At 35.6% G+C, this 26,695-nt stretch overlaps 1 protein-coding gene across 1 annotated transcript; it reads left to right on the forward strand.

Moving 5' to 3' along the window:
• The first annotated feature begins 2,061 nt into the window (after window positions 1-2,061).
• Window positions 2,062-8,150, forward strand: LOC149649098 (cytochrome P450 4V2-like). The gene is made up of 9 exons (XM_089849437.1): window positions 2,062-2,186; window positions 4,526-4,612; window positions 4,673-4,796; window positions 4,863-5,030; window positions 5,075-5,248; window positions 5,828-5,894; window positions 6,113-6,292; window positions 6,360-6,463; window positions 8,055-8,150. The coding sequence occupies exons 1-9, from the start codon at window positions 2,062-2,064 to the stop codon at window positions 8,148-8,150; spliced, it is 1,125 nt and encodes a 374-aa protein (XP_089705563.1).
• The last annotated feature ends 18,545 nt before the right edge of the window (window positions 8,151-26,695 follow it).

The following is a 26,695-nucleotide window of genomic DNA, read 5'->3' on the forward strand; positions in this document are numbered from 1 at the left end:
ATTTTTTTTGTTATATATTTAACTTATACTATATTTCTACCCACAAGCAGAAGTTGATAATACTATATTTTTGGCAACACTAGAAACATAACGTTACAAAAAACTGCAAAGCAAGAAAACACATCTGATTTTCTAGTTTGAATTTTCCCTCCTGTAATTTCTCGGGTCAGGTGACACGCCTCTGTTCTATTGGCGTAACTAAGGTAACGCCATCATCGAAGAGGGCGCTGCTAGTGCGAAAGCAAGTCAGCCGTTCCAGTATCTCTGACGCGGCTGGGTCGTTAGAATGTTTAAACGAGATTTTTGTGGTTGAAAATGATTAGTTCTAGGCTTGCTAACTTTTAATTTCATCACTAAGGTTCTTTGTCACACTATATAAACTAGAAACGTCTTCGTTCGTTGAATTTTGTTATTGAGTTATCAATTTATCTACCTCTTAGATTCAGTTTTATTCATAAGCCTTTGCTTTTTACCTAGCTTCTCATCTACTGGGAACCACACCCCTATAAAGTGAAACCAAAACTTAAACGTTTTCGTGTGCCTTCAGTTTCTTTGCTTTAATATAAAAGAAGCAAGTGTTTTGGGGCGCTTGGAGTTCAAAAACCTTATATATTAAGTATTTTAAAGATTTTTGGTTGTAAAAATAATACCGAATTCCAAAATAGATCTCAATTTGATTTAGTTACAGAATTTTTATGCGGTTTCAAACATTTTAAGAGAAAAATGTGTGAAATAATACCCTTTAGAAAATACCCTTTAGAATTGTATGTTTTTCTTTTTCCTTAAAAAAATCTGTAAGTGTATATGTTTCGTTAACATTTTTGTAATTTAATAGATAGTAACTGGCCACATCGAAGATAGTAACAATGAATATTAATAAATGCTTTAATTGATGTAAATATTATACTCGCCCTGAAAAATTTTACTTTTTTTGAAACCAATTAGCTAGGCAGCTAATATTTCCATTAGACTAGTCGTGTAATATCGAATACATTGTTTAATATTTCAAATTGTTAAAATTGATGCTCAACCTGTATGTTACTTGAAATATTCAAAGTACAAATTGTAAAGTGCTTTTCATTGAAAATGTATTAAAAAAATTTCAATACTGATTATCCTTTACTATAAGCGAATGAAGCCTCGAGTTAAGGCTTGATCGTCGCAAAACCGTCGGGCCTCGAGTTAAGGTTTGATCGTCGCAAAAGCGTCGGACCTCTTGCTGACAGGCGGTTAAGTCGACTCTCAAACGTGTTGGATGAGGGTCGTATTTCATTCGTGTCGTAACAGTCGGTAAACCACTGGGCCGTCGTCCCACCGGGCGGACATTTCGATTCTCAAACCCTTACTCTACCAGCCCTTTACCGACGATTTACCGTTCCCATACTAAAAAGCCGCGAAATCGTTGGATTGAGCGCGGCTTTAGGTAGGCATAATGACGCCGACATATAGTCGGCCAACAGTCGTTTTATAGTCGCCTCATAACAGTCTGAAAACCGGCGGGCCGTCGTCCCGCCGGGCGGACATTTCGACTCTCAAACCCTTACTCTACCAGCCCTTTACCGACGATTTACCGTTCCTATACTAAAAAGCCGCGAAATCGTCGGATTGAGCGCGGCTTTAGGTAGGCATAATGACGCCGACATATAGTCGGCCAACAGTCGTTTTATAGTAGCCTCAAAACAGTAGGAAAACCGGCGGGCCATCGTCCCTCCAGGCGGACATTTCGACTTTCAAACCATTACTCTCCCGACTTATTAGTGACTTTTTACCAACTCGTCGGTAACACACAAAGCCGACCATGTAGGCCCTGCGTCGGCAGTGCTACTGGGGAAATAGTACCGAGACCAAATCGGTGAGACCAATTAGTCCCGCGACCAAATCGGCAAGACCAAAATGGCGAGACCAATTCGGCGAGACCAAATTTTCCTGTTCCGGTTTGACACAACAATTGAAAATGCTTAATAGTTGATAATAAATGAATTCGATTCGAGCCAGAGTATAAAACACAGCTGATCTAAGTGTTGGTCGCTGCACAATTAGTCTTTCCATCAAACAACAATCATGTCGCTGAGGATATTACTTTTCGCGTTTGAAGTGATTCATAAACTGATGTCATTTATATCGTCTCTGCTTAAAAGTATTCCATTACCGCGAATTTGGGATTCCTACCCAAATTACGGTTTCAAGTCAGTCTTTGCCTTTGGTCACGTCAGATATCTAAAACTATTTCCACCAGTTAAAGACAACTTGTGAGTTTCATTTAGTTCAGTAAGAAATTTTATATGAAGAGTAAAAATACTCAGTGAGCTGTGCAACACATAAACGCCTATTGACGCGATGTGACCTTTTTAAAACGATGTTTGGCCCATTCCCCTTTAACCCCAGACATCCCTAGAGTAACTGGACTAATTATGCCTTCCTGGTTTTAAAGATAGAATAGAGTAAAAGTACTGCAGTGTGAAAAAACACTTAAGTTATATTGGTTGCGACGTTTTGTTTTCAAGATTAGGCATACAAGTAAAAGATTCCTGAATTATATCTGTACAATTAACCAATGTTGACAGTTATTTCAAATATTCAATTTATAGAATTTGAACGTACCGGTGGCCCGTGAAAGACAAATTCATAAGACCTTTTCGTGGCCAATGTTGTACTAAAAATTTATAATTCACCATCAACGCTAAACTCGTTCAACCAATAGATTAGATCAGGGATTCATGTAATATAAGAAGCAGGAATAGAGAACAGGGTATATTGGGCATGCGTCAAACTCGGGGGGGGCGTGAAAGGAGAGGCGGTTCATAGCGAAAGCGCTAAAAAGGAACTACGTATTTTTCGCCGTCCCCGTCAGCAACGACATCGAAACGTAGTTTAAGTGACCTGATAAGATAATTTATACTTTTTTATAACGTGTTGAAGGGAGGGACTCTGTACTGGGCTATGAGTCGGACTGAAGTAAATACTAACCGTTCTCTATTCCTGCTTCTAAAATTACATGGATCCCTGATTATTTCAATTAACCTTTTACCTTCGCAAGATGAAAGAAAAATTTATTTTCAGTGAGAAAATAAATTAGAGAAAATTAAGACATCTGAATTCACAATGTGAAACACCTTAGGATATGAGGGTATAGTGTCAACGTGTGCGTAGAATTGAGGTTTGTAGTGTTCCAAGTATAATGTAGATTCTCAGGAATGACCAGCATTAATTTCATTACATCATATCGACTAATTCTGGATTTGTAACGATATTGAATAATTTACTTTGTGTGGTCCTTTTAGTGACAATTTTACTCATCACTAATCATGCGTTTTGTTATTTTTAGATGGGTTGGAAACCCTTATGGGAATGGCTACGATATTTCGTCAGGAAGGACTTTTTGATATGAACCTTTTCAATCAGAAAATGGTTTTTTTAGTTGACCCAGAGCTAATAAAGGTAAGGGTCCCTTCAAAGTGTGGCAAGACATTTGGAACTAACCTCGCTAACTGTCGCCAAATTAAACACTTAATTCAAGGCTGTCCTAACCAATAGCAAAGAAATCCACAAAAGCAAGCATTACAAGTTATTTTACATGTTTTCAGGAAAGGGTATAATAGCGAGGTAAGAGATTTAAATATTATTACTTTTCATTCGCTCGCGATGTATTCAAAAAAGCAATGTAATTGCTGAATTTCCAGCGATGGAGATCTCTGGAGGAAACAGAGGAAATTGCTTAATCCGATGTTTCATCTTGGGAGCATCAAGGAGTTCGTTCCCATGATGAACAAACACGTCAAAATGATGATCTCTCAATTTCAATAAGACATTCTCAAATCTGATTCAAAGATTTTAGATATAACGGAGTCAGTGGAGAAGTGTGCATTATACATAATTGCGGGTAAATTGAGGATCTGCATATGATGTGCTGAAATCCGCCTTATGATATCAACCTGGAAACTCTTTGAAGAAATAATTTAGACGTATTTCCGTTCGAAGAATGACGCGTGATTACCACTATACGAATATTTTTCTTCTTGTTTCCATAAGTATTCGTTCTCATTTGCGAAGTCCGAAAAGCGGCTTAAGATTAGGTTTATGTTTAATTTAGCCAGGGAAGAGAGAGGTGAGAGGGAGTAATAATGTGAATAGGCTGGTTGGTTCGCTACGTGCCTTTTCGTGGTATGACTCGTCTCTATCCTGTGCTCGCTCAGTTGGTCTCTGTGGGCTCCGCGCGCATGCGTCAAATTTAAAATTCGGATTTGAACTGGTAAGTGGGAGCTGGCGGCGGTGGTAGTAGAGTAACCGACGCCACTCGCGCTTGCACGCTAGCTAGAATTGAGGGAGAGAGATTAAAATTCCTACACTCGCTTTTTCCCCCCGACATTTATATTACTGTTTCTTTAACATTAGAGCAACACTCCCTTTTACCTCTCTCTTCCCTGGTTAGGCTTAGATTATGAGTGGTTTTCACTGATTAAAGTTTCATCGCATTCAGTAAAAAATAATCCGCAGAATTTTTCCGTAAAATCCTCAATTAACTTAGTTTGCGTTTTCCTTTAGACGCAGTTTTTGACTTGGAACATGAAAATGAAAGAAAGGTACAAGATGGATTTTTCAAACCTATTAAAAAGTATAAACACGGAAAATCTTTTGCGCTACCAAAACTCGTCTGCTTAATAATTAATATTAGATTTGCAGAAAGCTTCAGTTACCGTTTAATACGACCATGGTTGCAATCGGACAACATATTCAAAATTACAGCTAAGGGAAAAGAAACCGTAAATGCAGTTAAAGTATTGGACGAGACGTTTAGAGTAAGTAGACACTTTTTGAAATTCGAACTCGACACATTCCGAACAAAACCACGAATTCATTCGCAGACGATGTTGATGAAAAAGAAAGCTAATATGAAAGAGCCCGACGATAACGTTCGAAGCGTAAACTTTATGGATATCATTCTACAAATGCTCGAGAAAAACCCCGAACTAATGAGTGATAAACAACTTCGAGACGAATGCATAAATATCATTGGAGGGGTAATAGAACAAGTGCGCTTTAAATGAAAAAAGGTAATATTAAATTACTTTGGCAGGGTTTCGACAGCACCCCTGTCGCTGTAATATTTACCCTGTACATGCTCGGTCTTTACTCGGAGATTCAAGAAAAGGTCTACCAAGAGTTAACTTCCGTGTGTGGAATTGATGTCGAAAGAGACATCGAATACAACGACCTGAAACACTTGATCTACCTCGAAAGTGTCATAAAGGTTAATTTTGATTAAATTCCTAGATACAAATTACATTCCAATGATTTTTTAATTTGAAGTAACACAAGTCATTCTTTAATTTTAAGTAAAACAAAACAGTCTTTAATTTTAAGTAAACCAAATCATTCTTTAATTTTAAGTAAAACAAAAGATTTTTTAATTTCAAGTAAAACAAAAGATTTTTTAATTTTAAGTAAAACAAAACACTTTTTTTAATTTTAAGTAAAACAAATCATTCTTTAATTTTAAGTAAAACAAAACATTTTTTTTAATCTTAAGTAAAATAAAACATTTTTTAATTTTAAGTAAAACAAAACATTTTTTAATTTTAAGTAAAACAAAACATTTTTTTAATTTTAAGTTAAACAAATCATTCTTTAATTTCAAGTAAAACAAAACATTTTATTAATTTCAAGTAAAACAAAACAATCTTTAATTTTAAGTAAAACATAACATTTTTTAATTTCAAGTAAAACAAAACTTTTTTTTAATTTTAAGTAAAACTAATCATTCTTTAATTTCAAGTTAAACAAAACCCTTTTTTTAATTATAAGTAAAACAAAACATATTTATGTACAGGAATCGCTAAGGTTGTGTCCTCCAGTTCCATTGATTGGTCGCCAGCTCAGTGAAGATTTACAAATAGGTTCGTGTCCTTAATTACTATGTCGGAAGTATACTTTGGAACTACCAATTTCTTACTTCTGAGATTTTAACATTGACCATTAAATATTTTACCAAGTGCCCCTTCAAATAATTTTAAACCTATAGGCCTACTTAATTTTTATGAAAATGAATGGTCAGGGTGGATTCCATTGCATAACCTCTTATGTATATAAAAACAATTCTATTGCAAATTTCTAGGCACGAAAATTCTTAAAAAGAGTGCAACGTGCTTTATCTGGATTCGAGGCGATCATCACGACCCCAGACATTACTTCAATCCCGAAGTATTCGACCCCGACAGATTCAATCCGGAGAACAGCGAAAGAAGATCCCAATTTGCTTACATCCCATTTGCAGCTGGTAGCCGCAATTGCATCGGTTCGGCAACACCTTTCTTTCAATAATTAATAGTTTCTTTTTCAATGTTAATTTCAACTATTTTCAGGACAAGCATTCGCCATGTTAGAATTGAAAGTACTTTTAGCGAACATTCTTCGCCATTTCCGAATCACTTCCCAATTACCGAGAGACAAAGTAATTCCTAATGTGGTAATTTTCTTAAGAATTCATGAGATGCCTCTCCATTTTGAGCCTAGAATCCAGAATAATTGAAAATATTTAGGTATTGTATTTCACTTGTTCAATTTATTATTTTTTACTAGCAAATGACTAAACCTTTTTGTAGAGCCACGTGTTAAAAAGAACAGGCCGAAAGTAGTACTTGTGAAATTGTTTTCACTTTGGCATATATAAGAGAGTTCTAAAATTTATAATAGTAATTGCGGAAAAATATGTTCGCTAAAATTGTAAATCAACAATAAATTTATATTTAAACGGTTTGACACAACAATTGATAATAAATTAATTCGATTCGAGCCAGAGTAGGTTTTGTGGTGGATCCCACGTAATTTTGCCAAGTAGAAACCAAGATTTGCCTAGTGACACGTAGTATTAAATGTAGTATCATGTTACTCAGGGTTCGTAAAAAAGTTTTGGAATGAAATTCCGCAACTTTTCCAGGACTAAATTCCACAAATTTTCCTGACCATTTACAATAACTTACACGGCGAACATAAATTTTAAAACTAGTCATTATATAAAATTTTCGAAATTATAGGATAATACTATTTAAGATCATTGTTTATCTTATTTCATGCCATCAGTTAATAATAAATTAATTACCAGTTCCATTAAACAAACATTTTAATTTTTGCAAAAGTGTCATATTTTTAAAACCATGTCTACTGTTTATTATATAATATGCTTCGTTGCTATCCATTTCAATCGTGAAGAAGTGCCATATCTCTGGTGCAATGTGGATTCCATTTAGTTAAGTACGAACTACTGCAACCCTGTGCAAGTGTATTAGAAAAATAAACACTGTTGATTCGTATTGGGCTAGTCCTAATGATCTTCCAAAAACACATAAATATATGAGCAATTGTAGAACGTTCGAGCTACACCGATTTGGATTACTTTTTGATTGTAATTTCAGGTTTGAAAATGTAGTTTACCGACTTTAAATCAATAAATTTTAAATATAATTCTTTAAATATTCGAATAAATTATAAATAATCAAAAAAGGCTAAGTAAAAAATTTTCTGAAACTATTCTATGAAATATATAGTAGATAAATTAAAGCAAAATTATTGCGATCAAGGCACAAAATAAAGCAAAAAGTCTCAAAATTTTCAATGAAATATCTTAAGTTTTTTAAATATAAATATATACATCCTTAACAATTTTAGTGAAAGTCAATATAAAAAAATGTAATAAATCTTACCGACTAAGAATTTAAAAATGTGTGAAAAGAAAAATAATATTTCGAATTATTAAACGAATTAATCAAAAGAAGAAATAAGCAGGGGTATAGCTTATTTTATGCGTAACGAAATTTGCATTTTGGAACTATTAGCATTTAGAACTAATTTCTTTAATGAATTCGTAAATAATCGAAATTAAAGTTGAAAGCCTACCAGCTATGCGTTACGAGCATCTAACAAAATAAAAGCATTATTACATTCAAATAGTAAATATTCGATATTTTCAGAGAAATCTTACTTCCTACATGTAAAGCAATGTTCCACAACAAAATAAAAACACGGGCAATAATGAGTCACAAAATTTATAATGAAAATAGGCAGTGAAATTCTTACCAAGCAAGGCTATTGCAAGGTTTAAGGATAAAAAGAAAAGAAATATTTGTGTAAAGTCTTTCATAGAATTGACCACATAGTCATAACCCATCTTGAAGGGGGTAAATGGACCGGTGTTACAATTTATGTGAAAGGGTAAAAAGGGTATAGACGAAATAAACGTATCCATAACATAAGTCTATTTTGCCTCCTACAGTAAGAATTGAACTAGGAAATAAACCTTTTGATTATGATTTTGAACGACATTTAAATTAAGTACAATCTTTAAATCCAAAAAAGGTCATTCAACGACTCCTCTTTGATTCGATGGAGGTAGTAGAGCTCGGCATTACCTATCCATTATCCAAGTTATTTTATCTTTATCCATACTCGAAAATTATCCACAGAACTTACATGTAAAATCGTATTATAATCCACAACTTTGTTTATAATTAATCGGTTATCCACCCGTTTGTGGATAATGGATAGATAATGTCGAGCTCTAGGAGGTAGCCATTTTTCATGGAAACTTTCGTCGTAATAGCAACATTCTGTTGTCATGGAAACAACCGGAAGCGCGTTATTTTTCGAATCTAATGTATTATTTTCTATAACTCAATCAGGTAACTGAACAATAAGTATTTATCTGACGACTATAGATACCCGTGTGGAGCAAGACATCCTTAACCTCTTTTACAACACACAACGCAGCATACGCTTTTTGGGATTTTGCCCATTCCAATTAGAGCTCGGCATTTTTGATCAATTATCCACAAATTGGTGGATAACCGATTATTTATAAACAAATTTGTGGATTATAATACGATTTAACTTGTAAGTTCTGTGGTTAATTTTCGGGTATGGATAAAGATGAAACAAAGTAGATAATTGATCGAAAATGCCGAGCTCTAATTCCAATCAAGGTTATGAATTTATGAATACACCAATTTCGGAAATAAGTTGGTCAATCTTGGTTACTGGGCTTAAATAAATGTTTTACCCTGAAGTCTTGATGACAAAAATCGGCCTGACATCTCTGCCTGATTTTACAAGGAGTGTGAACGTTACGTAGGTTATCGGAGAGAGGCTGACTAAAGCCAAAACTAGGGAAGGTTAATCATTGAGACGCTGCAAGTCATTTGATGCCAATTTTTTCCGATCAAGTCAAAATAGACGAGCGAGCCAAGTTAAAGCCGAGCCGACACTTTGGTGGCTTGATTAATTAACCAGCGAGCTTTGTTAAGGTCGAGCCGATCCGAGCCCATAGGCATCGAGCCACTACGACTCGCGAGCTTCGTCACAGAAATAGTGCTTTCCATTTAGTCTTTCTTCTCCCCACCAATAGCGTTCCATTGTATTTTTACATGAAATGAAGCGTGGAAAATTTTGCTTTCTCTCGCCTCTAACCGTGAGCATATAACGATATCTTCAATTTTTACAGAGGCGGGTTTTCATTCCTAAACGTGGGATGGCATTTCGAGTCGTTCTCAAGTAAGTTGGTAGTAGGAATTTTTATTAAACCTATATATGTTAACCGAGCCGAGCCCCGTTTTATCGACTCTGGCCAAGCCGAGCTTTTAAAAATCTCGCTCATCTCGGCTCGTGAACAGTTCTAATAAAATTGCGAAGCTAAGGGTGTTTCGTGCATTGGCCAGCAATGTAACATGGAAGCTAATAAAACGTCTGGCTTGATTATTATAGAAATACTTTTTTGTCCATTTTGGAAAATGTGTCTCTGTCGTATAAAATGATATTAAAATAACGTTAGCAGTTATTCTTAGGTATTTTCGTTTCTCTTATTAAAAATCAACATATTATTTCCTTGCATTTGTTAGGGCGTTTAACAGGTCTACCGACTAAAGTTGGTTTGTTTCCCACTGATATCGTTCAAAATCATTTAAACCAAACAAAATAATAACATAATTGTTCAATCCGTGTAAAATTATAAATAATCCAAAAAACATTTAATAGCTAGAATGATACGCAGATTTTTGTATAAATAATACTAATACAATTGGTGTTACTTCTACTTTTTTATAGATAATCTAACGGTGATTGCTCATTATTAGTATTAATGGTGTTTCTGCAACTTTTATGTTTAAAATACAACAAAGCAAAAACACTAATGGGAACAACATTTGTTGAAAAAGAAAATATGCCATAGGGCAAAGCTAAAAAAAAAATTGATATAAAAAATATTCTATTTTCACTCAACAAATATGTAATCGAAAAAAATAATCTTACCTGCTATATATGATGCAATTTTTTCGAAATAAATATTAATGAAAGCATTATTTTATTTCAATTTATGAATTGAAGAAATTTAAGATATTAGCGGAGAGATCTTACAGACTATACGGGTACAGAAATATTTATGAATAAATGGAAATAGAACAATTTTTCTCAAAATATACACTGTATGATTGAAAGATAAGCGTACAAAAGCTTACCTTCTATACATAAATAATTTTTGAAGTAGTCGGAAGTATTAGCATTAGTCTCATATTATTTAAGGAAACTATAGCTCATGAAATAAGCAGGGAAACTTACTTCCTATGCATAACGAATTTTTTAAGAATAAAGAAAAATGTAAGCTATACTGTCACACTATTTGCTTTTTTATTAATTAGTCAAATAAAGCCGAAGAGACTTACTGGCCTGGTCTAACATAGCGTTGAAAAGTTAAGTATTAAATAAAACTTTATATTTAGGAATTAGAAAGAAGCGGAGGAATCTTACAATCTATGCATAAATAAATATAAAAGTTTTAATAAGAAAATGCATTTCTCTCAAATTTTTCTTTCAAACTTCTTTCAAAACAAAACTAAGAAACTTACAAACTATGCGTCACACAATGTTAAAAAGTAAAAAGTAATAACATTCTCAAATAAAATCACAAAGTTATTAAACACAAGAATCATACAAATAATGTAATATCAGGGATAGATTTAATTTTAGAAGTAGGAATGGAGAACGGTTAGTTTTCACTTCAGTGCGACTCATAGCCCAGTACGTTACTCCAACACGTAACGAAAAGTTTAAAATATTTTATTGGTTCACTTAAACTACGTTTTGATGACTTTGCTGACGGGGACGGCGAAAAATACGTAATTCCTTTTTACCTCGGTCGCTATGACCCGCCTCTTCTTTCATACCCTCCCGTCCCGGGGAAGGGGGTCCGGGAATTTGACGCACGCCTAGATTACTATGTTCTCCATTCCTACTTCTAAAATTAAATCTATCCCTGGTAATGTTAAAGATGGCCCAAAATGAAATCTACAAATAACCAGAAAAAGCTTACGTGCTATGAATTAACAATTTTTTACAAAAAAAATAATAAATAAAATTAACGAGTTACTATCAAACTCATTATTGAAACTAATAAATATTAGAAAACCAGAAGCTTACCAACTTAACGTAACGAAGATTTTAAGAAAAAATAAAAACATTCTTAACGCATTGAATGTAACTATAGATAGTCAAAACTAATTGGGAAAGCTTACGAGCTAGACATAAAACGATATTAAAAAAAGAAAACATTCTTAACTATTCATGAAAATTATAAATGTGCAAAAATAAGCATTGAAAGCTTACGAGCTATTCATTGCACAGTTTCAAAAGTGTACGAAATTTAAATTATTATTCTTAACCATTGGACTGAAATTACTAAATATTTATATAGCTTACAAGCTTTATATAACGCCATTTTAAAAAGTATAAAAAAAGCATTGTTCTCATATTATTTGATGAAATTACAAATAATCAGAATTATTCATTAAAACTTACAAGCTATGAATTTGTCAAAAATGTAATGATAATATTAATTCAATAAATTAAAAAAATTAAGAAATCAGCAGAGAAACTTACAAACTATGCATAACGAAATTTGAAAGGGTCAAACAAGATGAAAGTGTTATTATACTGAAATAGTTAAGATTCGATATTTTTAGAGAAATCTTACATTCTGTATGTAACGCAATGATTCACCAAAAAATAAAAACTCTAACACTTTTCTCAAAAAAGATACTCACTACATTACATTAAAATCGAAATATGTAGAGAAATTTTTACCATTCAAGACTGTTGCAAGGTTTAAGGTTTCAAGGAAATAATACAAACAAAAACATTGTAAAAGCTCTCACAGGAAGTGATAATGAAACTAGGAAGGGATAACTAGCCACTTTTTCAAGTGGTGTGAGATGGGCAAACAACGTATTAAATTGGTCTGTTATCGCGGCACAAGAAGTTATATTTCCTAGGGCTGTGCGAACCTTGATTTTTTGGGTTCGAGCCAAGCCTCGAGCCTTGCTTTTTTCGGTTATCGAGCTTCGAGCCTTTAGCTGCGCGTTCAAAACGTCGTTTCGAGATTTTATCGAGTCTCCAATTTCTATGTCGAGCCTTAACGACTTTCCATATTATATATCGATATCGGTTTAAACTGGTATCGGCCCATCTCTAAAAATTGGTTTGTGTTCCCACTAGCCCGGATGCCTTACAGGACGACTAAATGTTCAACATATTCATTTAATGAAAAAATAATTCGAGAAGTAAAAAAATCTTACATTCTATGCAATTTACATGGTTTAGAGAGAAAAAATATGAAAAAATCATTATTTCTGTAAAAATAATTAGAGCTCGGCATTATCTATACATTATCCACAAATTGGTGGATAACCGATTATTTATAAACAATATAATATAATACGATTTAAGTTCTGTGGATAATTTTCGAGTATGGATAAAGCTCTACGAATAATAATCGAAATTATAAGTCTTTTACCTTCTATGTATAAATAGAAGTTTTCAAAATCAATAAGTACAAAAGCATTAATCTAAATCTATTTATGTGATTAATAAATTCAAGAAATTACCGGCTATGCGAAAAGAAATGTTGATGAAATATGAAAAGTGTTACTATTATTATCAGACTATACAGTGTATTATTGAATGATAAAAATAAGCATAAACATCTTACGGACTATATCAAGATGTCGAAGAACAGTTGAAATTAGGACCATTATTTTCATATTATTCTAGAGCTCGGCATTTTCGATCAATTATCCACTTTATTTTATCTTTATCCATACCCGAAAATTATTCACAGAACTTACATGTTAAATCGTATTATAATCCACAAATTTGTTTATAAATAATCGGTTATCCACCAATTTGTGGATAATTGATCGAAAATGCCGAGCTCTATATTATTCTAGGAAACTATAGTTTATCAAAACAAGCATTGAATCTTACTATCTACGCATAAGTAATGTTTTTAAAGAATTAAAGAAAAAATAGGAAGCTATACTGTAGAACTATTCCTTTAATTAGTAAACATTCAAAACTCACGAAATAAGTCTAAAACGATGTTTAAAAATCAAATAAAAATTAAAACATTGCATTTTGTAATAAAAATGCGGAGAATGAATACCCTCTAGGAATAACGAAACTTTAAGGAAAAAATGAAAGCATTACTGTGAAATTTTTCATTTTATAAATTAATAACCACAACAATAAGAAACTTACCGACTATGTAGAAGGCAATGTTTGAAAAAATTAAGGTAAATATAAAAACATTGTTTTGTAATACGCAATGATATCGAAAGTGATCTTAATATGCAGATTTTATAGAGACCTCTATAAAAGGTTCAATTATATTTTGAGGAATAGTAATAATAATAATCTAGGTTTTGTCTATGAAGGGATTTCCACACTAAGCTTGTGGCTTATTTACAGTTGGGTCCCTTTACATTGCATAGAGGGGTTGTGGCTATGCCACAGCTAACCTACAGCGCCCTATACTAACTATTACCGTTAACCTCTGCAAGTTTTGATGAAAAGGAGAAACCGAGTTATACCGCGGAGGAAAACACCTTTCAACAAGCGGGGAGAGAACTTGCAAACTCTACGAAGAAGGATTTGTTCCCAGATTTTCACCCGGTGCCACAGTCCGGGATCGAACCCGCGATCCTCTTGCTGCGAGGTGAAAGCGCTAACCGCTACGCCACCCCACTTCCGTGGAAAAGAGGTGGATTACTTTTAAGGGATATTTTTCAAAGCTCTAAGATTATGATACGTCTCTAATGCAACTTCTGTAGTTATCCTGAATAAATATGATACCATGTTTTTGAAGATTTTAAAATGAAACAAAATGGTACTTATGCACTCCCGATTCGACTTTTTGCACAAAGTTTAAGGTAAAAATCATAAAGAACAGTGATGAACGAACGACAGTCTTTAAACACGACATGTTTGGATATCTGTAAAAATTATATATCTTAGGTAAGATTATGGCTATTTGTCAAATTAAGACATATCATTCTAGTGTGGAGCGTGGTCTCACTCACTCAGAAATGGCCACGCTATATCGCCTTTCTTCTGTACGGAAAAAATATATACACACTGTAGATTGAAAGGTTTCTTAAATTGAGTGCAAAAAGTAGAGCCGTTATAAGTTAGACGTGTTCTCTTTTACGTTAGCTTATTTAAATTGGAGGGTAAGCATATAGGAAAAGCGAGTGTTAAGATGGGCAGAATAGACAAGAGTACTAACCTACCCTAATGTGTTGCGAAACACAGAAAAATGCCAGAAAGCTTTAGAATAAAGTTTAATAGATGTAATTAAAAAATTTCATTATTTGACGGAACACGTAGCATGAAGTAGAACTGACGTGGTACAAAAGGAACAACGAGTCTAGGCATCACCATAGAGAGCATCGCCTACCAAAGAGTAGTATATTTGCTAAGGAGTCTAAGAACATACTCCAAAGACTCCCTAGCCAATATACTACTCTTTGGGCTGTTAAGAACATACTTCAATTCAACAATTTATGTTTAATTGTTAGGATCCTTGTACATGATATAATTAAACAACTGTCACACGCAACGAGAAATCACTTAAGGTTTGTCTCAAGGGGTCTTTTTATGCTTTCACATAAAATACTTTCAAAAGTAAGCTCATACTCCTTGCTAAGCTGGGTTTGTGTACTCTTATATGTCACATCGTATGATCTCGTATAGAACAAAAAAAAATTAACTACCCGGAGTAATGTGCTTCATCACATGTGGGAAGAACAAAAGGTAATTTCATTTATGTTCGTTTCGTGCCATTCAGCCTTTCATAGAAACTATTACAGTTTTTTCCGAATTTTATTTTCCAATATAATTATCTTCACGTTATAGTCATGGCCAGAATGAAATATTGTAACATTATTCAAAACTGTACTTTCACATCCACATAAACACAAATAGAAAGAAAACAGACAATTGTCCTTTTCTTAACTCTCATGTTGGTCATTGTGAATTGTATTAGTAAACTGATTCCATTTATCCAGGCTAAAAATTTCATTATTTTTGTAGATCTGCCGACTGTTGGACGAATTTTAATAGCCGTTATAAAATCCATTGGGTCGGCCTTGATTCATAGGTTTTCCAACTGAAAACTTATTTTCCAAATTGCTGTTTCCCGACTCAAATTTCAGCTTGCGGCGAACTCTTTTAAATACATTCATATAACAATCGATAGGCCTTTTATAATGAAAATATCCTTTCTTGCTTTGCTTAGATGTCATTAAAAGCGAATAGACCAATGATCTGTTGAAGGTAGAATACATTGGTGCCGATATCCCATTGCCCGACGAGCTCCTGCTTTGGTATCTTAATATTGGCTTTAGTATGGACAAAAATTAGCAATCGCGTTGGAAAGCTAATATTATTTTTAATGTATAACGATAATATTGTTTTCACGCGAACCTAGATCATAATTATTATTATATAAGCTTTTGTCTATGAAGGGATTTCCACACTAAGCCTGTGGCTTGTTTACAGGTGGGTTCCTTTACAATGCATATGTGGGGTGGTGGCTAGCCCCTATGCCAGAGCTAACCTACAGCGCCTTATACTAATTATTACCGTTAACCTTTGCAAGTTTTGATGGAAAGGAGAAACCGGGTTAGACCGCGGAGGAAAACTCCTTTAACAAGCGGGGAGAGAACTTGCAAAGTCTACGCAGAAGGATTTGTTCCCAAATTTTCACCCGGTGCCACAGTCCGGGATCGAACCCGGGATCCTCGTGTTGCGAGGCGAAAGCGCTAACCGCTACGCCACCCCAATTCATAATTGTGCTAAGGTTTACGTAGTTTCTCCAAGTTAAAAGTTTACCGTTACACTGAAAGCATAAGCATCGCCATCGAATATATAACGTTAGGGCCTATTTAAGAAGAAACCAAGTGTAAAATTATTATTATAGGCCAGTCTTTGAGCAATCTTTTTAGAATATGATTTCCAGTGTTGTGAGTATTGCTGATACAGCAGCTAGCATTAGTAGTATATAGAAGGGTGTTGTCATTTGCGATATTTTCAGATCGGTTACGCTTTCACGCCGTTTCATCCAAGTTATATGTTCAAGCGAATAAACGAATTCCAAATCCAGATAAGCGAACGGCTTGCTTTCATATATCGGAAACACGCTGTTATTTTGAAAGAAAATAAAAAATAGTAACCCAAAATTCAATCAGTTTTAATTAAGGAGGGATTTAAAATAAAAAGTCTGTACCAGAAGTGAGATGAGACTAGAAGAATTGAGCTAACCAAATTCTTTATTCGGCGAAAGTGAATATTCTTGATAACACACCAAGGGTTGGCCCTCTGGTGGCGGTTTCAGAATTTCCCCTCCAAAACGTGAGACGCTCGCGGTGGTAGACGGCCGAACTAGATTCAAGGAGCCGGGTCCGTGTGCCGCCGCTTTAGGTTGAGGGGAAGGGGGTAGGAAATGTTTTTGGAACTCGACCAATTTTTTTCACTCTAGCTTTAGCGCGGCATAAAATTCTCAAATTTGTTCACTAGTGCCAGGATCTACTATCAATGCTAGAGCCCTTCACTTCTAGTCTCATCTTACTTCTGTCTGTACTGATATGGCTTGACAACACGACTTTCCTTTTTTGTCTGTGGGTTGTAATCGTACCTCATTTGACCAATTTCTCGGATTTCCGGGGAGTTTGTGATGAATGACATGTTGTAAATGATGTGCAGATAATCGGTGTGAATATCCTCCGAAATGTATAGTCCTCCCAAGCTTTCGATTAATTCTTTCGATTCTTTATCTCCCGTCAAAACTTCTCCGATTAACCAAATCAGATAGGTTTTGCTGATGATTAGAGCCGATTCGCCAGAAAGAACATCCGAGTGTCCATCTAAGTTTATAAGATCCGTAAGAGTGCAGAAATTGGCCTCAGTCATACTTTTGAAAAACACATTGACAGCTTCGTTGTCCAGAGCCTGAAAAGATCGGTCTAGTTGTTATTTTTTCGGAATTTCAACGCCCAATGTTAAAGGAAAGCGCGGCTCCATGATCACCCCTAGCATTCTGGCTAAAATTCCGGACACGAAATTTACCTTGCCAAAAGCAGGAACCAATCAGACCTAATGCACTAGTTCCCATTGGTTCCTGCCTTTGGCTTAACTATCCTTTAGCAAGCTTAGCCACTGTGTAGCGGAAAAGCCATCTATAAGGGGCATCAACGGAGCCGCGATTTCCTTTAACCTAAGTGGACCAACTCGTTTAAGAGAAGCCATTTTCAATATTTCTTCGAGACAATCTTACCAACATCTTAAGATATTCGTGGACGAGACCTCCCTCGATTATTTTGGGCTTTAAATTTGACGCCATTACGTCTTCCAACGAATTGAGGGTATCGTATGTCTCTGTGGAGAAATCGGTTTTTAAGAAACATCCCAAAACGAACAAAATGATCGTGACGCTTAACAACCAAGTTGAAGATATGATTCGAACAGTTAATTCGGGTGATATGGTAGAAATAGCTAAGAATAAAAAGAGAGCAAGGAGAATGTATAAGAGGGGAGTCAGAGAAAATGCACGTAGTCCCCCGTTCCCCAGTTGCCATGTGGTTACCGCTACCCCCTCTCGGCAAGAGATCTTACATTCTCGCGCAAGCGTTCAAGTCTCCTTGCTCTAGCCTCAAGAGCTTGTTTATTATTTTGAATATCCCTCGTTTCCAACAACGTGCGCCTTTAACAAAGGCTTGCGCGCCACTGTATGTGATATCTGCCTTTTTTACCTCCCCTTTCCAGAACGAGTATCCCCTCTAGGCTCTTATACATCTTCCTCGAAGAGACTCAAGTAACATTATCGACATTTCCTTTCATTTGGGGGGGTAGGCGGTGTGGGTGTACCTCGTATGAGCAGTTCCCGGTAGAGCAGTTCTCGAAATAGCTAGGAGGATATAGGGGTGAAGGAGCCCGCTTTCCCATTGAAACGCACTTACAGATTATCGTCCGTTCTGGGAGATTCTTAGCCGCGCACCTTGTTCCGCGCTCATCGTCATCGGGCGTCGTCTGTTCGTTTGTTTTAATTTTTGTTAAAAGCGCTGCATTTTTTAGTGATTTAACGGAACATTTATCATTATTTTGTTTTTTATTAATATTAAAATATGGTTCTTAGATAAAACTGAAGTAAAGGTAACGGTTTTTTACTCTTTCCCAACACCAAAAACTCTACTAGATAAGTGTTTAAGGTGGATTAAAGCCTGTGGGAGGGTCGAATTAACGCCCGATAAAATTAAACAAGTTGGGAAAGCCAAAATATTACCTCTCCGAGTGGAGATGACTATAACTACCCCTTAAACAACCTAAATATATGCATCTATCGCTTTTTTAATTCTTTGCAAGTGCAGGAATTGAATTTTAAAATAGTCAATTGTTCAAGCCTTTTCAATATCTCTCACTTGCTTTGGAAACTCTTTTCTCTCGCTATACCTCAACCGTATTCTTAGTCTACCAGTATGATTTGTAACATTTGTCCATATCAAAGCTGAATCATACCTCGCCACACAAAAAGCAAATGTCCCCAAAACATGGAAGCCACAACCCAATCACACATAAGCTAGGCTCCTAAGGAAAGTCTCTTCAAAAATGTAAACTCTTCTTCTGATCTTGGTTTTCTTATATTTCTTGTGAAACCATGAGCATATCAAACCACATAATATAGGGACGATGTCATATATTTTAACGTTCACTTTATTTACTTTTCATTTAATTCAAGACCATAACATTCTGAAAGTACATTAGGCTCAGAAGACGGTATTTATAATATTGCATTAGGCTCAGAAGACAGTATTTATAACACTTCAACAATACTTCAATATATACAAAGCAATAAATAACATAATACATTAAACTGTACAGTAAAAGTTAAATATAACCTAATTAAAACCTTAAAACCCACAATACATATGGGAACAAAAGGTTATTGAAAAACCATTAACAGAACAGTATTTATAATACTTCAACGTTTCTATCTATATACAACATTGAATAGTTATTTAACATTATATATTGGAACCTTCAGTATAATTTAACATTAAGCAAATTCGAACCATAAAAACCCACAGCGCATATGGGAAAAAAGGTTCTGGGAAAACCCATTGGGGAAAAAACCATAATCACAGTTGAATTATTAATATTAAAACACTTATATTTAAATTATTGATTTTCCACTCTGACGTCTGAGCTTTCCACGAATAAATTTATTAATAGCATTATCGAACGATGCAATGGATGTCAAATATTCATGTCATAATACAAGCTAATTCGAGCCATAAAAACCCACAGCGCATGTGGGAAAAAAGGCTCTGGGAAAACCCATTTGGGAAAAAACCATAATCACAGTTGAATTATTAATATTAAAACACGTATTTTTAAATTATTAGTTGATTTTTCACTCTGACGTCTGAGCTATCCACGAATAAATTTATTAATAGCATTATCGAACGATGCAATGGATGTCAAATATTCATGTCATAATACAAGCTAATTCGAGCCATAAAAACCCACAGCGCATGTGGGAAAAAAGGCTCTGGGAAAACCCATTTGGGAAAAAACCACAATCAAATTAGGAATATTAATATTAAAAACTTCTTCAGACTGTTAAAGGATGAATGTTTGGTGGATAGCGTCCGAAAGAAAGCAATAACCTAGTAGATGAGGCGTAGTTCATAAAGTTTAGTTTTTTCGAAACTATTACATAAGTGTATTGGCGCTGTACGTTTCAGATAACAAAGACCAAGACGACTCCAGTTCCACAAAATAGTTTTTCTCCTTTCTGTATTTCCACTGCTAGACCGCTATGCAGCCCGCCCTTGTATTGCTCTACTTGCTGCTCCCATAACATTGAACGTGCTAGAACTATAGTTCTAGTCGATAAATTGCGGCGAAGTCCAACTTCCGCTTTGAGCGTTGGCCAACTTTTGAGGACGCTGCAGTGTTACCAACGGCAGATAACGCCGCCAGGAACATTTTCAAAATCACCTCGGCCGCGTTTTGCCGAAAAAAGGGGATGTTCGACTAGGACTATTGAATTGTCGCCGATTATTCAGCCATTTCCGCTTCGCCATACCTAAAACATTTTTAAAGTACGCTATACAAAATTGCTCCATTCTTCACCAAACCTATGAAACTTGGTGCAACACTTACACTTTGTTCAGTGGTTCGCCTTTACATAAACCCACAGTTGCCGCTCCAGATCTCAGTCATCTGACGCAACCATTTTAACGTTTTCAGAGTTGTATTTCACCTTTATTAAGCCTAAGGATAAGCCTTGAGATATATTTGCCGACGTATTTTCTGAAGAACCACAATAAATCACACAACGATTATCCCCATTAACTAATTATCACTATTACATACCTTGTTTTCAATTTCGTTGACCTTGTCCTCCATGGTTACCCATAAACTAAACCAATGCTGTAGGGTTACTCATGAATCACTCCAATCCTCTAGGGTATTCATGAACTACGCATATCCAGTCTAGGGTATTCATGAACTACGCATATCCAGTCTAGGGTATTCATGAACTACGCATAACCTCTAGGGTATTCATTAACTACACAAATCCTCTAGGCTACTCATGAACTACGCCAATCCTCCAGGTTACTCATAAAATATGCCATAATTTTAAATGGATTAATACCAAACTTATATGACCGTCAATTCCAATAATGATACTTACCATTTTTTTCAAATCTTGAAGTCAGATGTGGGTTTTTTAGTCAAGGATCCCAAGCCTTGTGTGGGTCTCTTAGTCAGGGATCCCAAGCCTTAAGTGGGTCTCTTAGTCAAGGATCCCAAGCCTTAAGTGGGTCTCTTAGTCAAGGATCCCAAGCCTTAAGTGGGTCTCTTAGTCAAGGATCCCAAGCCTTAAGTGGGTCTCTTAGTCAAGGATCCCAAGCCTTAAGTGGGTCTCTTAGTCAAGGATCCCAAGCCTTAAGTGGGTCTCTTAGTCAAGGATCCCAAGCCTTAAGTGGGTCTCTTAGTCAAGGATCCCAAGCCTAAAGTAGGTGTCTTAGTACAGGATCCCAAGCCTTAAGTGGGTCTCTTAGTCAAGGATCCCAAGCCTAAAGTAGGTTTCTTAGTAAAGGATCCCAAGCCTAAAGTAGGTTTCTTAGTACAGGATCCCAAGCCTTATGTGCGTTTCTTAGCCAAGGGTAAACATCTAACCAGCAACGTTCCACGTGAGAATTTCTAACAGGACTGTCGCTTCGTAAAACTCTAGTATCTATCTCTTTAACTCCGTTTTCAGGCGTCTCTCTTAAATATATGGACGAACTCTGCGTGCCGTACTTGGCAAGTAAATACCACCTACTTCCTTAAAAGATGGCACTCTAAAATCGTCCGTCTCTTTTTTCCACGTTTCAAAAAAAACATAACATTTGACTTTTCATTATTACATTGTCTGCTAAAACGTCTTCTAAATGAGCATTTAAAGACTGCACGTTATGTACATAAATGTAAACGGGATCGTGGAAGAAAGGTAGTTCGATGCTTTTTGTGTCTCACAACCTCTTAAGTTCCAATTCTACTAGGTTGTTTTTGAATTAGGAACTTTAAATTTTCCATCAATATATAAACCGGAAGCGTTTTTGGCTCTACTATGGTCAGTAGCCCTATCTTAGAACTTTTTCCCAAGCTCTTTGGAAAGTCAGATTTTTCAGTACCAAATAAGTTACTGAAGTGAACAAGCAGACCAATACAATAAGTTTGAACTATTTCCGATCGATTGCAAAGACGCGTACTTTTCCTGCAAAATGGGTTTTAAAAAAGGTCGATTTCAGCCCTAACTTGGAACGGTCTGTCCTAAATTGGAACGCCCCCGTCCTAAATTGGAACACCCCGTCCTAATTCGGAACACCCTAATTTAAATACGAAAATATCCGAGTTTTTGCAACTAATAATTAGCAAATATAATTTGTTAGCGATGCTACGACCATCTAGCGACCAACGCTTGCCATTTTATACCTGTACATATATTTTAAAGGCCACTGAGTGTCATCTGCTTAAAGCTTCAAAAATTGGCGCGCTGTCAGTTCATTCCGGTTAAACATTGTAAATTAAATGCACTCTAACGGTATTTCAAATGAAATAATTACCAAGTTAGATCAAAGTAACCTACACTGTTTTGTTTTTGTGGTGTAACTGTGTTGAATCTACATTTTACATCAAGTGAGTCATGATACGGTGTTTGAAAGTATAGTTATACCCAATATCACTCGGCGAAACATGCTAAATCAGCTAAAAGTGGCATCACGTTTATGAATAAATCTGGATACTGGCCCAATAATTCCCGTATCTTTTCCGCATCGTAATCTACGCTTACGGGGCCAAAATTATAAAACAGGTAATGAATCAACGCATCTTAAGAGGTCTTTTATTGTTGTCCTTTAGTAAGTAAAACATTAGTTATGGACGTAAAAAGCTAGAGTAAATTTTCGAGTTTCGGGGTGTTCCATTTTAGGCAAATGATGACATATTTTCTATTCGAGTTTTCTCAATAATTTTTGGACCTAACCTGGCGTTTAAAGTGTTTAATTTGAAGAGAAAGATCCGAAGTTTTCGATGGAATTGTTTTCGTAAGCCTATGTTTTTCGCATTGGCCGTGAAAGCTTATTTCCCGAGACCCATGGGAGAACTTTCCCTTCATTTTGGGAAAAATAAATTACGCAAAATATGAGGTTGTCTAATTAAGCTTGTATCTTCTCTGGAATTTATGATAGAGTCTTGAGCCCGTATTTTATGGATAGAGGGATCTTCATTATTCCAAATAAGCCCTTTAAATATATATTTCAAGCTCTCAAACTTACGTTATGACGATTTTAAGAAAAGTGTTCCATATTAGAACTGTTCCAAATTAGGGCAGCTGACCCTACAAGCCACATATAAATGCGCTCTTCCAATTTTTTTGTAGCCTTACAATGCACCACTACCGACGAGTTCGTGTCACTTTGACTTTATGTATCGTAATGGCCTCAGAAACAATCCAAGGCAATTGCTTCCTAGAAACTGAGGCATTATTTTGTCTCCATTTTCTATTAAACGACTTGATGACCTTTTTAACAGGCGTCCACGAAGCGTTAATATTACTATTCAAATATAAACCATGACATTTTTGCCTCAACATTTTCCCAACTTTGGGATCGTCAAACTCCATCCATACCCTGAACGGGATTTTATCCCCGAGCCTATTTGTGCCGTACTCTATCTTTCTTAACCAACCGGTCGCGCCATTAGTTAGTCCGTCAGAGGTGTCAACATTGTTGGTCATCATATATCTCGCGCCACATGCAAGAGTCAATTGTTTGGGCAGACCATACGTATCAGACGTTGCTAACTTTTCAACTTGGGAAAGTATGTTATTTTTAACTTCACTACATACCGCCAGAATTTCCAAGGAAACCCGAGGACCGCAAGACAAAGATGGCCCATATGCAGTTTAAACAGCAGCCGTCATAAATAAACATGGGATCCCAATACAAAAAAGCAATAATGGGGAGTTGTTTTCATTATTGACAACCAAACTTTAACTTGATATATTTTATCATTCTTTTGAAATTAGTGCCAAAATAACATGAGGTTTTTTAATAGACTTTTGGAGAGTCAAATATTTTTAAAAATAAAAACAAATCTACAAATCATAAGTGAATCATATTACAGCTCCCTATAAGTACTGGACGTAGGTTATGCTTTTGTAAACAGCGTTTTCTTCCAAGATATCCAAGCCCGCCATCTATAGCTCAGTTTTACAAGTATAGTTTTCCCATTAACCCGGATCTTGAGTTAGGTTAACCTACGGAAGTTCCGGTTGATGATAATGGCTGTCAGACGGCCGTGTGAAGCTTATTATCGCGTTATAATTTTGATTTAGAATGACTTATGTTAGGATCAATGTAATTAATTGCAATGGTTGCATGCCCACATTAAAGAGACATCTGAACACGATCTATGTGACATTAAAAGTGATGTAATAAAACGTTCGTCACACTTAAAAAAGGAAAACAAATTTCTATGTCGACGCACATAACCTTTAATTAGTAATAAATCGGTCCAACTATCCCCGCTAAAAACTTTTAATCGATCGGTGGAAGCTTAGCTCAGTGCTGTACTGTACTAGGGATACATTAGAAATATTCTAGCATGATGAAGGCTATTTTGATAATTTGAATTCATATTAATTTCCTTTTCAAAACAAGCGTTTAAAAATACCTATAGACCGCCAATTATTTTTTAAAATCGGAAAAATAAAGTGGACTTCTACTATTATATTCACAACCCTTCGGCGCTCTTCTCTCACAAACCTTTCCTCATTGGCTACCAGCCTACCACTTACTTCCGTTTGCTTCGCCCGCTTATTAAAAATTACTTTCGCGCCAAATTCATTCCTCTGGTTTAGTTCACAAATTCGCCGCTGCGTTTCGCATATACCCTTTTCTCTTCAGTGCTAGGAGACAATGCTGATGCACGGCGATGTTATATCGTCCAGTACTTCTAGGGAGCTGTAATATGATCCACTTCTGACAAATCTACAAAAACAGGTGGTTATACCTGAAACGCTATACTACACCTTTAAACTATGAGCGACGAAGCGTTAGAAAATTCTTAATGTCACTACCTATAAAAAAAATCTGCTCTGATGTATATTTGCGCTTTCTTCGACAACATCTAAGATTTAAAAAGTCCCCTTCTTCCGTGGCTGCTTCTTCCCGCATACTTTAATGGAGGATTCGGTATATATATCTGGTGTCAAATAACGGACTTTTTTTTCACTAAGAGTATTAGAAGCATGGGGTTTTCAAATCTCGATGGGCTCTAAGCAATATGTTTAAGCCTAGGTCTAATCTAAAAACTTTAAGACCATTATGATTGGAGATATCACGTTTTTATTAATAGAAAAGAAACTTCTACAACTATAAAAAAGAAATATGCTTTTTTTCGGTTGTTGCTTTATTATTAATTCTTTACTCGCGATACGCGTATTAAAATAAAAGCAATTACTGTTTCATAACCGTTACTTATCAAGAAATATTTACAAGATTATAACGATTTGAGATTAATATCAACTTTATAAAGAGGATCGAGTACTTAAGTCTTGTTAGTGGGGAAAATAAGTAATCCCGTTTTTATTTTTAAAAGGAAACAACAAAATGGTAAAAAAAGTATTCCCCATCAATTATTAAACATAGAGCAAATATTCTTTATTTGCCTAAAACCCACGACTTAGCGTTTTTTAGTCGGAGAGAACCTTTGGTGCGTTATTTTAGTCAGAGAGAAACTTTGGCGCGTCCATCATGAGAACCGAACACACCTGCGATAAACGAAAAATTTATAATAAATAGTTTGCTGGGAACAGAACCATATATGGGGATAATTTTAAAGTACATACTTTCAGGTTTCTATTCAGCTTTCGTCCAGGGCTCCCTTAATCTTCCGAAAATTACTTTCGGATGAGAGTGCCATGATATGAACAAAACCTACAGGAATTGCGCGGTGATGGTGAAATTTCTCAACTATGAAGTTGACGTAAACCTCGATAATTTCACCCCAACGAATTAACACCAAGTGCTTTTCCTCCTTAGTCGAATAAAATTAAAAGTATTTAATTATATTCATAAAAAAATATTTTATATAAATTTTGTTTTATCTAACACAAAACATTGTAGGCTTTTTCTTTTTCAAGTAGATTTTTCATCCCGGCAAAAAGTTCCATCGAAGATGGTACAGTGACCTGGGGTCCACCCCTCGCCACCACTTCTAGGAATCCTTCTTGGTCGAGCATTGAAAATGCAATGCGGTCCTTGGCACCCATAGCCATTAGGGCAAACTCGAAGTTTATTTGTTGGATGGAGTCGTGCTTGAATTTCACTACCTTCTTCGATGGTGCCAACAACTCCTCGTTGGACCTCTTTGGCTGCCTGGCCCGCAGAATCCCTCCATGGGCTTTCTTTGGGAATAGAGAAATCAGATATAATCAAGAAAATTATAAAGTGTATGGAAATCTCCTATTGTTAAAAGATAATTGCATACCTGATCGGGTCGCTCTAGGTTTCCAGCACTACTTTGCTGGATTTATGTAAGTTTTGAACATTTGTCCCATTTACATTGGTGACAGCACCAGTGTCATTCGTGACATGACCGCGATATTCATAATGGTCCTGAATGTTGCGGACTCCAATGCCCCTCTCTTTAAATTTAAAAGCGAAAGCTTTAACGTATACTCTGGGTACAGATTGTACGCAATTCCAATCGTCCTCGTCCTCCGAGGCATTATTGGCACTGGACAAAACGGAATGCGTTCCAGCGCTTC

Source organism: Phalangium opilio, unplaced genomic scaffold, assembly GCF_054372755.1.
Source record: "Phalangium opilio isolate 3A_F unplaced genomic scaffold, DU_Popi_V2 ptg000088l_1, whole genome shotgun sequence".
NCBI classification, from domain to species: Eukaryota; Metazoa; Arthropoda; class Arachnida; order Opiliones; family Phalangiidae; genus Phalangium; species Phalangium opilio.

Coding starts and splice junctions, on each gene's coding strand:
- LOC149649098 (XM_089849437.1), top strand. CDS start 2,062: ATGTCGCTGAGGATATTACTTTTCGCGTTTGAAGTGATTCATAAACTG. Junction 4,613..4,672: donor TTTTTCAAACCTATTAAAAA/GTATAAACACGG, acceptor AATTAATATTAG/ATTTGCAGAAAGCTTCAGTT. Junction 5,895..6,112: donor CAGTGAAGATTTACAAATAG/GTTCGTGTCCTT, acceptor GCAAATTTCTAG/GCACGAAAATTCTTAAAAAG.